The sequence below is a fragment of the Tigriopus californicus genome, chromosome 11 (assembly GCF_007210705.1).
Source record: "Tigriopus californicus strain San Diego chromosome 11, Tcal_SD_v2.1, whole genome shotgun sequence".
NCBI lineage: Eukaryota > Metazoa > Arthropoda > Copepoda > Harpacticoida > Harpacticidae > Tigriopus > Tigriopus californicus.
Window position 1 is genome coordinate 5,374,143 of NC_081450.1, and position 14,204 is coordinate 5,388,346.

Genomic DNA, 14,204 nt, shown 5'->3' on the forward strand with positions numbered 1-14,204 from the left:
CATCAAAGAAATTTCATGACTTCTTTACCTTACAGCACCTAATACACCTATCTTATTTCAAGGAAAATACAAACTGAAGCTGACCCAGGATCTGTTCAATTTGACCAACCAACTCTACTGCAATAACAAAGGCCTTCATCATTTACCTCTACCCTTCTATTTATGTACTGTCTGCCATTTCCGTCTTCACTTCTTATGTGCACTAAACCGATTATCTTAATCTTTGCCGAGATATCACATTGTATTAAAATGTTTTAGCTTACTAGTAATCTTATTCATTTTTCATTCAATTTATTTTGCATATTATTAAAAAAGGTCCTTTTTTTAATGCTTATTAGACATTGACATGTCCAAGGGACGCAATAAAGATTACTATTAACTTATAAAGAAGTAGCTAGAAATAACCTCAATTTCAAAATAACCGTTGAGAGACAAAACTCTGTTTTCTGCCATTCAGATCAGATATGCTTGCCTTTTGCGCCTCTTGCTTTTGTACAGTTATACATTTTGTCATGTAGTTTGGAGGCTACAAAGGTTTGCAAAAGGATACCACATAAAGATATTCGTCAAGAAATTATATTTTGGTTGTTTCCTTGACCATTGTTTTAGGATTGAAAATTACCATGGCTATCGAGCTTTGCCTTTAAATGTCAAATCAAGCTATTGCTGTTATTTCCAGCCTCTATTTACATGCAGTCTAGTTTTGGTGTTTGCCATCCACTCATTTTGAATGACGTATTTGAAAAACCGATGTACGGGTTGGGATTTAAGCTGGCAAAATTCCCAAGTAAATCTACTTGACAGTGAGTTCAACCATATTTTAGGTCATACCTCTCGACTAAACTTTCAGAGGAAAACAGATAATAAACGATCATTTTCACGAGTTGCTCAAAATGATGGGGTATGATTATCTTGTTTTTTCGTTCATGCCGATATTCTGATTACATTTATATTTTCCAAGTTCAGGTTTTTAGCTTTTCATGACCAATCCTTGTTTATAGTCAATAGAAAATAGAGGGTCCTCAATTTTCAACAAAGATCAATTCTAACCCTTTTTATTGATCATTATCTAAACCAAATGCTAAGTATGTAATCTAGAACGGGTTTATTTCTGCATTAAAGCTTTGATAATCAACAAAAATGCATGTGCTAGGATCCAGCGAGATTCGTTTATCTATGTCACAATTGGGAGTCTGTCATGCTCGGGTTTTTATCATGAGGCTCATAATAAATACAATTGTAACACATGAGAAGAAAGAAAGAGTACCTTGTAGCCACAATCACTCACGCTCACTTGACGACAACAGAATAGACTAGTAGGAGGGATTTTGGCTGACTAAACTTTTAACTTATTTGTTTTGTGGATATTTCGTTGGTATTTTTTGCGGAAGTGGGTTTATTTGTTTGAGCGAAACATGGAAACGTTTTGTCAAAGATTCACGCAACCTGTCAGAACGGGGGGAAAACTGCTTCAGTTCAGGTCAGGGAGGCGTTACCTTGTAGTAGTCGAGTATGGGTAGAGTAGTTTTCGACAATGTAAATTACTAATATATGGAAGAGACAGACACATGAGTTGAACTTGTGGTATATATCTTATCATTTGGGATCAGTAGAGCTGCAAGTCGTTCTGGCCTATGTTCTTGTGTCGACTTGATGACTGAACAAACTATGCTTTATCGTAACATTTTTCAGTACGTTCCAGCACCTCTGAAGGATGCAATACCAAGTTGATATTGTTTGGAAAAAATGCTATTCAGGTAGGGTATAAGAAGCAGTATTCGCTTTCTTGGGCGATCAAGTTGAAAGTAAAGCCAAATGTAACGAGAGAGAGAGGCAGATTTTAGCTTGGCCAAGTTGAGTGGTAGAGTCATTTTCTGTCTACCCTTGACCCGCTGGCTTTAAGAAGGGGCCAAGAGCCGGCCAACTGTCTACCTCATGAGCTTGGCAGTCTCTTGATGGTGGATGGCAACCAATGACCCATAGGTATTGGGACTCCGCTTGTAGTTATGACTGCCATCGTTCCCATTAAGAGAGAGATCGAGCTGACCGGCATGGTGGTGACCAGGATGGTGGGAGGAATGGGCTAATGACAATTGGAGCGTGTCATGATGGTTGCTGCCACCATTATTCGAGGTGGTTGGACCCACCAAGCCACCCGAGGCTTGGAGCTTCTCCAATTGGTTGAGCTGGTTGCGGAGATAATCTCGCTCTTTGATGACGGCGTCCCTCTCCTTCAAGGCGTTGTAGAATCTGTCCCTCATATCGTTCAGCTGGAAAAGAAACCAAGCATTTTTGGATCGTGCGAAGATTATATTGTGGCTGCGAAGGTGAGTGAGATAGTGTATATTAATAAATTTATGTAGTGGTACGTGGGCAAGGGCCGACCGACACCCTTCAATCATTCCGCACGAGCGCCCGAACAGTCCCATTGTCCCCTTCCTTCTCACCCAACCCCCTCAAAAAACGATGCAAACCCGAAGACAAACGAATCTGTGCATCGGGCGATCGATAACACGTACGAGGAGTAAGAAAAGACGAATTGTTGGCGATTTTTGGTTCATTGCCAAGACATCCCCAGTTCCTTGTTTCCAGACCTCCATTCGTTCTTCACTCGCTCATTGTCCATGGGCCAGCAGCCCAAATCGGCTCCACCTTCCCCCACCAAACTCTCCATTTACTCTCCCCGCGTTCTGGGATTCATTAAGGCTAATAGCGGAACTTTTCATGGCCCTCGAATCCAAATCTGTAATTAGTGCCTTTTTCCTTTGACCCTCAAAGGACCTTTTGTATGTGTGTGTGTGTGTGAGAGAGAGAGATACACACAGAGAGAGAGAGAGAACAACGATCCCGTTGAACAATCGCACTTTTAACGATTGGGGTGATTGTGGGGATATCTGTACTGTGGAATGTTATGACAGGATCTTGGCCACGATTTGTTTGGAATATGATGCGATTGGCTCGCTTTGGGATGATTGCGCAGGAAAAAGGTGTTGTTTCATCGTTTTGAGCACATCACGTATCAGCTTTATACAATAATGCAGGGATGCTTGCGATGACAAGACGGAGTGCTCTGTTTGTGCCATTTTGAAAGATGAAGCCAACCAGGGAAGAAACTTGACACTGACAAATTGATTGACCATCCAGCCTGTTTCTCCCCGATCGGACGAGATTCCACGAGCAAGCAAAGAACCTATCGTCCGTTCTGATCGGGATCTTCTTGCTCCGATGAGAGACACAGAAAGAGAGACAGTGGGTGAATGGTAGGGAAAAAGACTGGAAAAGATGGTAGAGGATCAAGTCCAAAGGTGACAGAAGATCGAAGATGAGAAAAAAAGCCAGCCAATCTGGGCCGCATGCTGGATCGGAAAAGAAGAAGCCATACATTCAAAGCCATGACCAGTCAGTTCCTTCTCGATCGATGGAGGGGAATAAAAACAAGCCTCTTGATTTAAATGCGCTCATCCATCTCGGCATCTCGTCATATTGACAAGTTATGTTTGACGTATCCGGAGATGTTGCTGACGATTATTTGATTCCAGATGACCCAGGTGCTGACCATCCTCTTGGCTGTGGTTCTCAGTCAGACCCTCACTGTCAATGGATTCTTCCTCCCATCTTCCTCCTCCTCTACCTTTTCTACCAAAGAGGGTCGACAAACGGATTTGGCTTCCATGCCCGAGGGAGATATTATGGTGATGAAAGACAACCAAAGAGCTCAGTACTCCTGCTTCCCGTGGGTCTTCAATCCAGGTATGTGTGCGTGTCTATATGTTCAAACATGTGAAGGTGTTTCGATCTCATTCCCTACTATGTACTTGGAGCAAACATCTTTTGTCTCCTGGAACAGCCCTCATCCCTTTTACGGGCGAATCTGTTTTGACACGAACCTCAAAAGAAACGCGCCATTTCCTTGTAAGGACGATTGAGATGGAGGGGTATATCTATCTATCTTTCCTTCTCCTTACACAATTGACTTCCAACCCACTTGTACATCCCCCTACTTACTTCTTAGTAACTCACTCACCCACACACTTCTACGAGCACTCAGATGCTCCACAAGGAGTACGTACTAGTAGTGCCATCCTCATATCTAGCTCACTTTGTCCACTTTTCTCCCTTTTCCGAGGCTTTTCTCGTTCTCTCTTTGGTTAATTAGGGCCAATCTCTCGCGAGGTCACGTGACAAGGCACGTGTTCCTTGGGTGAGCTACAATCACCCCTCAAAGCCAAGGGAACAGCCAGGGAACAAGAGCAATAGGCGTGAAAATCTGGTTCCTTTGAGGGGATTTCCGTTTGACAACACAGTGTTCTCATCTGATTTCAGGATGCTATTTGAACTCATTGGTGGACTGGAATTGGGTTTGCCGAACCAACACCTTGGGCTGGGAACAATGCGAGATCATGTCCACCACGAGGCTGGTCAACTCCGAAACAGACGCTGAAGACGATAGCGTGGTGACCCTGGTGGACAACTACGGGGATCTAGAGGAGGAACTGGACGAGAATCTGGAGGAAATCCTCGAAAACTCCAAGCGGAAAACGAGTGAAGATGTCCTGAAGGAGGTGAATGAATTGCAAAAGGTCCGAGAAGACATCAAGGCCCTGAATCGGGTTCGACTCCCGCCCAATGAGACGGTGGAAGCGTAATCATGCGGCCTTACCTGACTCTCCAGCCCTTCTTTGTGCATCTGTCGCCGTAAACGACAATTCATGGCATATCTGAAATTAGAAGCAAAGAGAAAACATGAATAAAACAGGAAATGCGCCGCGACAGATACTGCGTATCATCATGAAGAAACCTAGCCTTTAGATTGTCAGTTCAAGTTCGGGACGATGAGATTGTTGGTTTGGCTGTTCGGACTTGCCCTGTTTTTTGAGACAATTTCCGCTCAAAACAGTGTATCACCTGATTTTCAATGTTCGAAAACGTGTAATAAGTGGGATAAAACCACTCCAGGCAGTCATTCAAAAGCCATTGAATCATGCACATTGATGACTAAGGTCAGTGACGAAACATCCTCAGAAAACAATCCAAACCATCAGGAGCGCCTCGCCAATGGTAGAACAGTCCGGAGACACCGGGAAAAAGTTATTGGGGTTTGATCATGCTCCAATCTAAAATCTGGGAAATTTTCAAGCGCATCTAACCTTTGCGTTGATTCATCCACACCAAATTCGAAAGAAAGGGGATGAATCCAATCATGCTCCTTCAACTTTATTTGAATTTGGTTTGATCTATTTTCGTCCGAAAATCAATTCTCTGGTCCTATTTTCTGGCCGGGAATATTCCTTACGAAGTGTAAATTACTACCAATCAGCCAAGACGTAACATGTTCAATCAAAAGATTTCCAAAAAATTATATTACGATTTTGGCGCATGAAATGAAAAAAAAAACGTCGTCATATGTAGTAATAACCTGATGACGCAAATGAAAGCCCAAATGTTAATGATTAATGATGCCGAAAAACTAATTTACATTTTTTTGGAGGTCATTCAAGAGCAACCAATTTCTTGCCGTCTCCGGACTGATTTCTTCTCGTTAAAAGTCAGTCCTTTTTGTATCAAGTCGAATTCTTCAAACGAGTCGCAGTTGCAGTTTTGCACCATGAATGAGACTCCCATTTCATGGATGGATTTAAAACGACAAAACTGCCAAATCCTCAAGACCAAGAAAAGTAACGACTATATTTCAACGTCGGACACTAAAAGCATCCCCGATTGCATCATGGCCTTTAAATCTAATGCCACGTGTATTGGTTCTTCTTCACCCAATGGGTTTCAGAATTGCTCCGTGGAAAGTGTCCCCCAAGCCGAATTTGTTGACGCAAAAGGCTTGGAATTAATCAAAAAAGCATTTGCCTCATTTAGGGCTTTAGGGTTTACAGAAATTGGAGAATGCCTGATGCAAAGGAAAGTTTTCCCATCGCTTGAGGCCAAATCCACAAAAGTCACTCCATTTGAAGACTATTTTGAGGTCACTGAAATTGTCGGAGACGAGATCGATTTGAAAATTAAGTTTCGAAAAAAAGGGTTTGCTTCTATATTGTTTTGTACGATGGGTGATCAAACCACCATCCGATTTGATGATGAGTCGTTCGTGATCCTTCACGAAAAACAGACCCGTTTTTTCGTGCTTACGGACCATAGTAGTGTGAAAATCACTTGGCCACCATTTCAAGACAGCCTGGGATTCCAAGATATTCAAGAAAAATTGAAATGGATAAAAATGAAAACATCCTCTAAAATACAAATTGTCAAAATGAAGTGGGCCAACAGCACCGACATTGAAGCGTGTCTATCTAAGACGACCAAGAGCAACCACCTTCTTGTTCCATTGCTTTATGGAGGGACTTTTGTTGGGGTTTTGATTCTTTTATTGATCTGTTTTTGTTACGCATGCATCCGATCCAAAAGTCCTAAACAGCCCTGTGAACTGGAACCTGTCAATTTGTCTGCGGAAAGATCGAGAGACGCTACCACATCGGACTACATATTTGAAATATCTAATGACAACGAATATTATGGACAGTGAGCAGGAACTAATGAAATAAACGCTCCCTTGTTAATCAATAGTGTATGCTACCTTGAGTTCAAACTTGATTAGGGTTGTGATCATGTGGCAACGTGTTCCTAGGTTTCCTGTTCCACTTCAAAACCACCCGAATCTCTTGTAACGTCTCATCAAAAGCGCAATGAGGCGTAAAATCAGAAATTTCCTCCCCTCCTACCCACATCATCCTTCTGTTGGAAAGAACTGCGAGAAACACGGCGTTGCCTTCTGAGTGTTCCACATTGGATCAAGACGGAACAGTCAACCACTTGAAGAGATTTTTCAAATCTAGCCCACAGCTATAAGGCAAACCTTTTTTGCTCAGCTGGAGGGTCTTCACAATTCTCCAGAATCCGTTTCCTAAGATGCGAGAGATTGTTTCGAAAACAATGGGACAAATGGATTACCCATTTCAATTGCTGGCCTGCGAACCCAAGCCTTGCGGTCATACAATAGAACCTGGATTCTAAGGGATGGACTATGGGATGGTATGACCCTAGGTGGCTTGATTCATTGCCCTCTCTCTTCTGGGCGGAGCTCTATTAACCTTCTTTCAGGGGTCCAAAGACTTGAAGGGAATCCCAAATGATAAATCATCTGGGATACTTGAAATTGCGCTGGATTGGGCTGAAATCAAGCTCCAGATAACGGTGTGAAACAACGGGGGAACCAGAATAATAAGGTAAAAGCGATCCATTTAGATATTCAATACATATTTGTAACTGATCACCTTCAAAATCACCACCTTCGATAGTAGAGATACATATTTGTGTCTAACTCTGCCTGAAAAGCGACCGAGAGTCTGTACTGTCTGAGATATCTCTTCTACTAGTTTTGGAACCGCTCTCTTTTCTTCACAAAGGGACACAAACTTTTTAGTTACGCTTGATTTGGTGGCTGACAAATGAAAGAGGATATCCGACCAACCCTCCCAATCCCGTGCAATAGGGCATTGGATTTTTTATGTGAACATTTCTACCATATTTATATATTATTCTGACAGAGACTGCCATCGCGAGCTTCGATGACATTACTTTGGCACTTCGCAAGGGCGAAAACCCGAGAAGCCCCACAAGTCTTGAAAGTCCCTTCAATGCCATCCTTTTTCCACCAGTTTCACATCGACGACGAAATCTACGAATGGTACATGATCACATGTGTGGTTTCCTCAAATAAAAATGTCAGGAACACGATTGTTCCTTTTGGTTCATCGACACTTGGCAAGGCAGGGATGGATCGCAAGTACTAGACACATAGTAGGTGCGTACACACTGGAGTGAAACGAACTCTTGAATGAGCGAACATGCGCAATCTCCACCATCTGGATTCTCAAATCGACAAAGAACTCTCGGGGCTAAACGCTCTCCCGTACTATGTACTCAAGTGTACGCGTATGCAGTGAAACAGCCCAAGATGGGAGGGATGGGGGGGAGCCTGTATTCCGAATCACGTTCGATCTTTCCCTCGCCTCCCTCCTGGCGCGAGCTTACTTCTATTCTACGATCTGTTTTTGTAACAGAGATAAAAGATGGAACATGAGATGTCCCTTGCTTGCTCCATTGGTCAGTTGACTCAAAGCCTTGAGTTGTCCAAAAATCTGTCGTTTGTGGGTGGTAGATTGGTGTAGAAGAGCGGTCATAGAGTTTGGTTCAAGGGATGCCCAGTCATAGTTTACCTGACTATTTCTGTGAGCAGAATGAACGGGAGGAGTTCCCAATATCTGAAGTCGGTCTTGGTGGGATTTGGATGCTCATTGCGATTGTCCTGAGGGCTTTCCAATACTCTTTTGTGACGGACTCCGAAAGAAAGGCTACTTGAGCACGTTTCATCAGCTCTTGTATTGTAATTCAGATTTCGGCGATGCCGTCCCCCCCGTCCCCCCTTCCCCTTGTTGCCCTCTGGGTTATTCGAGAAATTGTGGGGCAGCCCTCATGAATGCTGATGATAATAATGATGCTGCCTTTATTGTGCTGTGTGAACTCAAGTGGTCTTTGGTGGATGGCGAGAAATCACGTCTGGATGAATTCAACCCCTAACCATCGCGGATATTTATTCGACAAAAGATACCTTCCAACTTTGGCGAAGGGATAATGCGGATGATAGTCGATTTTCGGGAGGAAATCGTAAATTTCCTGACTGACCAATGATTCCGTTCAAAGATAGGGTCGGCGGATTCCGCCATTAAGGAAAGTCAAACCTTTCAATAAATCCCAAACTTATCTGCAATATCCTTAATGCCGGGCGTCCGATCGCCTTGCAAATAGTACACGAGTCCCAAGATTGAACCCGGCGGATCTATTCCCACATCATCCCAATGATCAGCTTTTATATGCGGCCACTTTATAGACCCACAACCGCTGCTTTCGTGTATTGAAGGAAGTCAGTTTAGCGACAACAAAAACCCTGGACTGAAAGCCCATTAGGCAAATCGTGACTTCCAATCATAAATCAGTGTAAATAAGTCGGCTGAAACTCATTCAGGTGCACACGTTGGGACATAACAAATCTCAAATCATTGAATTGCGCTCATTTTTACCGTAACTCTTAAGCATCACTACTCATTTGGGTTTGCAACTTGAAGGGAAATGAATGCAGCCCTTGCAATCTAAAAATGACCACCACTTGTGTCATTTTGTTTTGGGACCACACTTACTTTTCCAAATCCCTTTCGTCTTTGGAGCCAGTATATGACACTTTCATGGCTATATTAAAAATTGAAGACAGATAATTCATTGTCAAGTGACGAAATTTCAAAATCATGGAATGGTCCTGAGCCACGCCACGCGCAAAGCATAAAATGGACAATTTTAAATGCTCCAAACTTTCCAGTCCATCGTACTAAGAAGCCCCAGTCCCTTGAAAAGACAGGGATATGGAGCGGTTCTCAGTAGTACACGCACATACATACGTTCAGTAGTGGGCAGTTCACCAGTCCGTTGGAATGGGGGATCCGTGGGTCTTTTGCTCACTTAATGATCTCAAAATGCGATATTGTCTCGCAAACTGGCCAACATGGAGCTATCAAAAAACACTGCCAAGAACATGTTGTATGCTCCTTCGCTCGATCTTGGCGGGTTCGTTCATCAATGTCTACACGCTGAGCGAGAGTGGATCAACCCTTCTGTGTCCGATTGAGCATCACTGCTCGTCGCTCAAGCGAGGGATGGATCACTCCTGACGCCCTTCGGGACACTTTTATCTCCTAATCAAGACGGTCAAGCTAATTGGTTGCGAGTCTCGCCCGATCCATCTCCTTTTACGGAGGGAGCATGGTTTATCGAAGGTGACAACCGGGTTCTGATCGGGCTCAAGTTAGCTTTTTACCCGATCGTGAACAACTACAATGTTGATCGTTCTCAGGAAGGAGCGTTCCTTTGCTCGAGCTAATGGAGCCTTCCAACCAGGGCAATTGTTGTTAGTGATGGCAAGTTGCCAAAATATGTTCTCCAACGATCCCCTTTGGACCACAAAGTGCTGTGCACTGCAAGGTCTTCCTCAGAATAAAACCCCTCGAAGGAAATCAATACTAGTCCGACCAAAAAGAAACGAAAGTCGAACCAGAAGAAGTCGCAGTCTGCTTTAATTACGGTCCTTCGAGAATGGACCCGCATTCATTGCTCAATGGTCTGTGAGATTTTTGAAATATGGGATCAATTACGTTATGGAGCGAGCCGAGGTTCTATTTGAATGTCTTCTGGATTTGCTTTGGTGCGCTCTATGGACATGGGATAAAATTGGGGGATGTCTCTTGATCAGGGGGTTATTTCCTATTTGTCCGAAAAGGCGGATTTTTGTGCAATTCAATTGAATAGACTATCCACGATTGTGCCAAATTGGAACAAGAGCCAGAAATGAACAAACATGGGTCAAACGATTACACTGGTTGGATTCCGATCTGAGAAACCATGTCTAAAAATAGCCATGACTTCAAAAACAAGAGACAAAAAAGACCTTTTGAAGTGAATCGCGAATAAGATACTAAACAGGATGCTCAAGATTGTACGTTTGAGTTGTAATACTACAGTATGCCCAGATATGAAGAGCAAATGCAATGATGTTCACTTTGGATCAAAATTGTTATGGACTTCAACAATCGAGGGTTATTTCCCCGCGAGCTGCTCAGCACACCAATTTCCATCGATATCTGCTCTCTCAATCCCCTTTCCAACCAGCTTGCCCTTGATCCATCTCTCGTTTTCCAAAATGTGTGGGATTGAAAAATCATATCTCGATTTGCAACGGGCGTTTCCTGCGGGTCGGCAGGGATTTCTCACACCCACCGAGGGGGAGCCTCCCTCAGCTCTTCAAAATGTACGAGAAGAGACAAAGAAGAGGACCTTTTTGTCTCTCGCTCTTTGCACGACCACTCCAAAAATCACTGCAGATCTGGTGGCTTCAGAGCAGAAGTAATCGTCCATTTTCTGAGTTGTGACTCTTGGGTGAGCACGACATCTGGACTTGAAATTTATGGCACTCGCTTAACATGTCAAAAAAAGTTCATAAAACGCGTCTTGGACCAAATGAAACTTCCGAGGCACACTGGATTGGGACAAATAACTGGTGGATAAGAAGAGCACTTACCCACGGTTCTTCAAAGTTCTTCGGCGTTGTTTCAATTTGACTATATCATCCCGAGTAAGATTTTGAACACGTTTATTGAGCTCTTTGACGGAGAGTTGTGCTAGTTGATCATCCGGGATGCAATCCGAGGCCATGGGCTCATACAGCAAGGAACGGGAGCCAACGCCCTTCATTTTCCCACTGCCCGTATTGCTCATTGCACTCCCGGGTCGACTTTGCTCCATCCATTTCATGTGGGATTGATTGCCCACCACAAATCGCTGATCAGTCCCACCCGGTCCCATGGGTACGGGCGGGGGATGCCACACGCCCCCCGCCCGCCCATCGATCCATTGAGGGATTTGATTGCCGAGGTGCTGACCAGGCCAATCCCCATTGGATCGACTTTGTGGACTGTATTGATGAGCGTATTCATCTCGATGGAACCGAACGGGATGTTGGTCCAAACATGCATCCTGGTAATCGGGATCTCCCAAAGGGTCGCAGGCATGAATGCTCTGTCCATGGTGCGGGTTATGGTGATAGAGGGCTGGATTCACGGCGGATCGGTTATACCGGGCCCGAGGCGAATCCTCGTCCTCGTGGTGGACGCCAACCAATTGAAGGCCGTGCCCATTGTCCAGTCCAGGAGCCCCAACCAAGACCTCTTCTTCATCCCCCACATGTGTTCGAAATGGTCCGAGTTGTTGAATTTGTTGAGAATTTGATGACGTGGGGGCAACCACGGCCCCCACGTCAACTGCTGATGTTGCTACAGAACTCGAAGAATTTGAAGACGAAGCAGTTGATGTAGCAGTACTTGGGTTGTTAGTACCAGCCATGATTGTGCTGACTAACTCGTCACTTGTGCTTCTTCTTTGCCTTCTTCTTCTTCTTGTTCGTTCGTTCCCTTCTTTGCTTTGCTGGTCTGGATGATTTCGCTTTTGCTGTCTAGGCTTTTCGAAGAATTCTCCTTCTTCTCTTGGTTCAGCCTTGCCTTTGCTGAGTTTGCTTGAACTTGCACTATTAGAAGATGTTAACGTTGTTCCAGCACTTATGCAGGGCTCGTCCCCATTGGAAGAGTTTGCAAAGTCGACTAAAACCGATGCAGCCGTACCACCGCTAGATATTATTGCTGACCAAGAGTCTTCCGTCCTCTTCCTCTCTCTTTCTCTCTGCCATTCCCACTCCTCCTCCTCCTCCTACTACTACTACTACTACTCCTACCCCTGCTCTACCTCTCGAGGCATGGAGTGTGTTGTGATCTCTTCAAGTTGGGGCGATGTCCTCCGAGAGGCCGAGATCCAGTTCCTCCTCCTCTTCCTCGTCCTCCTCCGTCTTCGTCTCGTGTTCTTCGTTCGGGTTCAGAGCCGTCACCTCCGCGATAGTTGCTCACATCCGGGTGCAAATGCCCATTACCATCACTACCTCTCCCAATAACAACAATTGGACTCACGTCTTGGTCACCTAGGTCCGGATGAGCATAAAGATGATCCACGAGCCAAATTTCACCTGCCGTTCTTTTCCACTCGTGGAAATCATACCCTTTCCATTTCTCCCATCGACAATTGAACGTATTGCACGATACCTGCGATACCGAACGCGAGGAAAAAGGGAGAGACTTGAGCTGAACCGTTGAATGCCCAGGGATCTCCCGTCCGAGAAACGACGACAGTTCCGCTAAAAAGAGAATGGAAGCTTTCTCTCTGCTCTCAGCATGAAACGGTAGTTTCACTTGGCTCGTTTCTCTTCCATTCATCCAACGAAGGAATGGAGCGGTGGGTGAGGACTGAGGATGCGTCTCGCCGAGAGCTGTACTAGGCCTGCTTTCTAAAATGCCGCTAAATGGCTGTGATTGGCGGATATTGGCGGCAACTTAAACGCTCCTGAGGGGGCAGGGCCTCCTTTGGTGGCCAGCACGCACCAATGCGAAACAGGTTTTTCCTGTATGTTTTAATGGTGCCCATTGGCTAAAATGTTCAAGTAATGCACTTCACTCATTGGCAATGTCATTGCAAGCCCACATGACCGACAAACTCCGTGGGGCTTCTTCTTGATCCATTTTGATCTCCAGGGATCTTGATTTCTCCTTTGTTTCCCCTCCCCGTTCACTCACTCACTTTCATTGTCCGGGATGAAGGAAGACGAGAACGTGGCGAATTGGAAATCACCAAGATTCGGCCAAAGAAATAAAATTCTTGCCAACGTTGCACTTTGAGGTCGAGTTGGGTTGGTATAATACATCCGTATATTTTTGAGGGGGAATATCCTGTCTGTCCAATGTCTCTGAGCTCTCAACCATCTCGAGAGAGAGATCCAAGCCACTCACTAATCCCTCGCAAATTCAACCTTCTCTCGGCTTCACTCGGACGTTTTGAATCTCTCATTTGAGTCGAATGCATTGAGTGCTCCATGTGTCAAGTGCATACTGTACTTTTATCCTGTTGTGCAACTTCAGGTTCGGTATATAAATATATGGGGAAGGTCATGGACGCGTATATCAATGAAGGATTGCAATATTCAAACTTTGGATTGTGGACAGCGTGCTTCAGGATCTGAGGCTGAAATGACGCTAATAGGGATATGTTTATGAACCAGCCAAAGACTGACCAATTGAAAATGCTGTCTGTGCAACCGAAGGTTGTGTTCGTTCTTTAAAATCATGACGAGAACAGACAAGATACGTTTGAATCTGAAAAAAAAAACATTTTAAGACACATTTTTCGAGCTCAACAAGTACTTCGGATTTGTTGGCAACACGGGAGGGGAAAAAAGATTGTAACTTAAAACACGGGTCAAAAGGCTTGAGGATTGTGGACCATGACTTGCAAAATTGATACGTCAATGTTCCTTGGATAACAAATTTATTCCAGGGTTAGACATTACATTCAACGGGCAACATTAATATGCCATACACGATAAGTGGTTACCTTCGATCAATAGCCAGGTCTAGAAAAAGTTTTGGCTGAACCCTAATTTCTTTTCTTTCTTTTCTTGGACTTCTTACGTAGTACATACACATAAAACACTGTAGCATAACATGGACTCTTCTTCAAGTTTTTATCTAGCTATACTACATTCATATATTATTTGA

At 44.2% G+C, this 14,204-nt stretch overlaps 2 protein-coding genes across 4 annotated transcripts; one reads left to right on the forward strand and one right to left on the reverse strand.

The window, feature by feature from the left end:
* Window positions 1-1,090: 1,090 nt before the first annotated feature.
* On the reverse strand, window positions 1,091-12,891 carry LOC131890405 (transcription factor Maf-like). The gene is made up of 3 exons (XM_059239743.1): window positions 11,132-12,891; window positions 4,661-4,718; window positions 1,091-2,270 (listed from the first exon to the last, which is right to left on the reverse strand). Exons 1-3 carry the CDS (start codon window positions 11,950-11,952, stop codon window positions 1,929-1,931), a joined length of 1,221 nt encoding a protein of 406 aa, XP_059095726.1. The 5' UTR covers window positions 11,953-12,891; the 3' UTR covers window positions 1,091-1,928.
* On the forward strand, window positions 2,480-6,568 carry LOC131890406 (uncharacterized). 3 transcript variants are annotated; one of them, XM_059239746.1, is made up of 4 exons: window positions 2,480-2,745; window positions 3,540-3,750; window positions 4,324-5,058; window positions 5,547-6,568. In XM_059239746.1, the coding sequence occupies exons 1-3, from the start codon at window positions 2,725-2,727 to the stop codon at window positions 4,644-4,646; spliced, it is 555 nt and encodes a 184-aa protein (XP_059095729.1). In that variant the 5' UTR covers window positions 2,480-2,724; the 3' UTR covers window positions 4,647-5,058; window positions 5,547-6,568. The 3 variants fall into 3 exon arrangements, with proteins under 3 accessions (XP_059095729.1, XP_059095727.1, XP_059095728.1); XM_059239744.1 differs by lacking the exons at window positions 2,480-2,745; window positions 3,540-3,750 and having other exon boundaries at window positions 4,644-5,058; XM_059239745.1 differs by lacking the exons at window positions 2,480-2,745; window positions 3,540-3,750 and having other exon boundaries at window positions 4,644-5,058; window positions 5,551-6,568.
* Window positions 12,892-14,204: the final 1,313 nt, after the last annotated feature.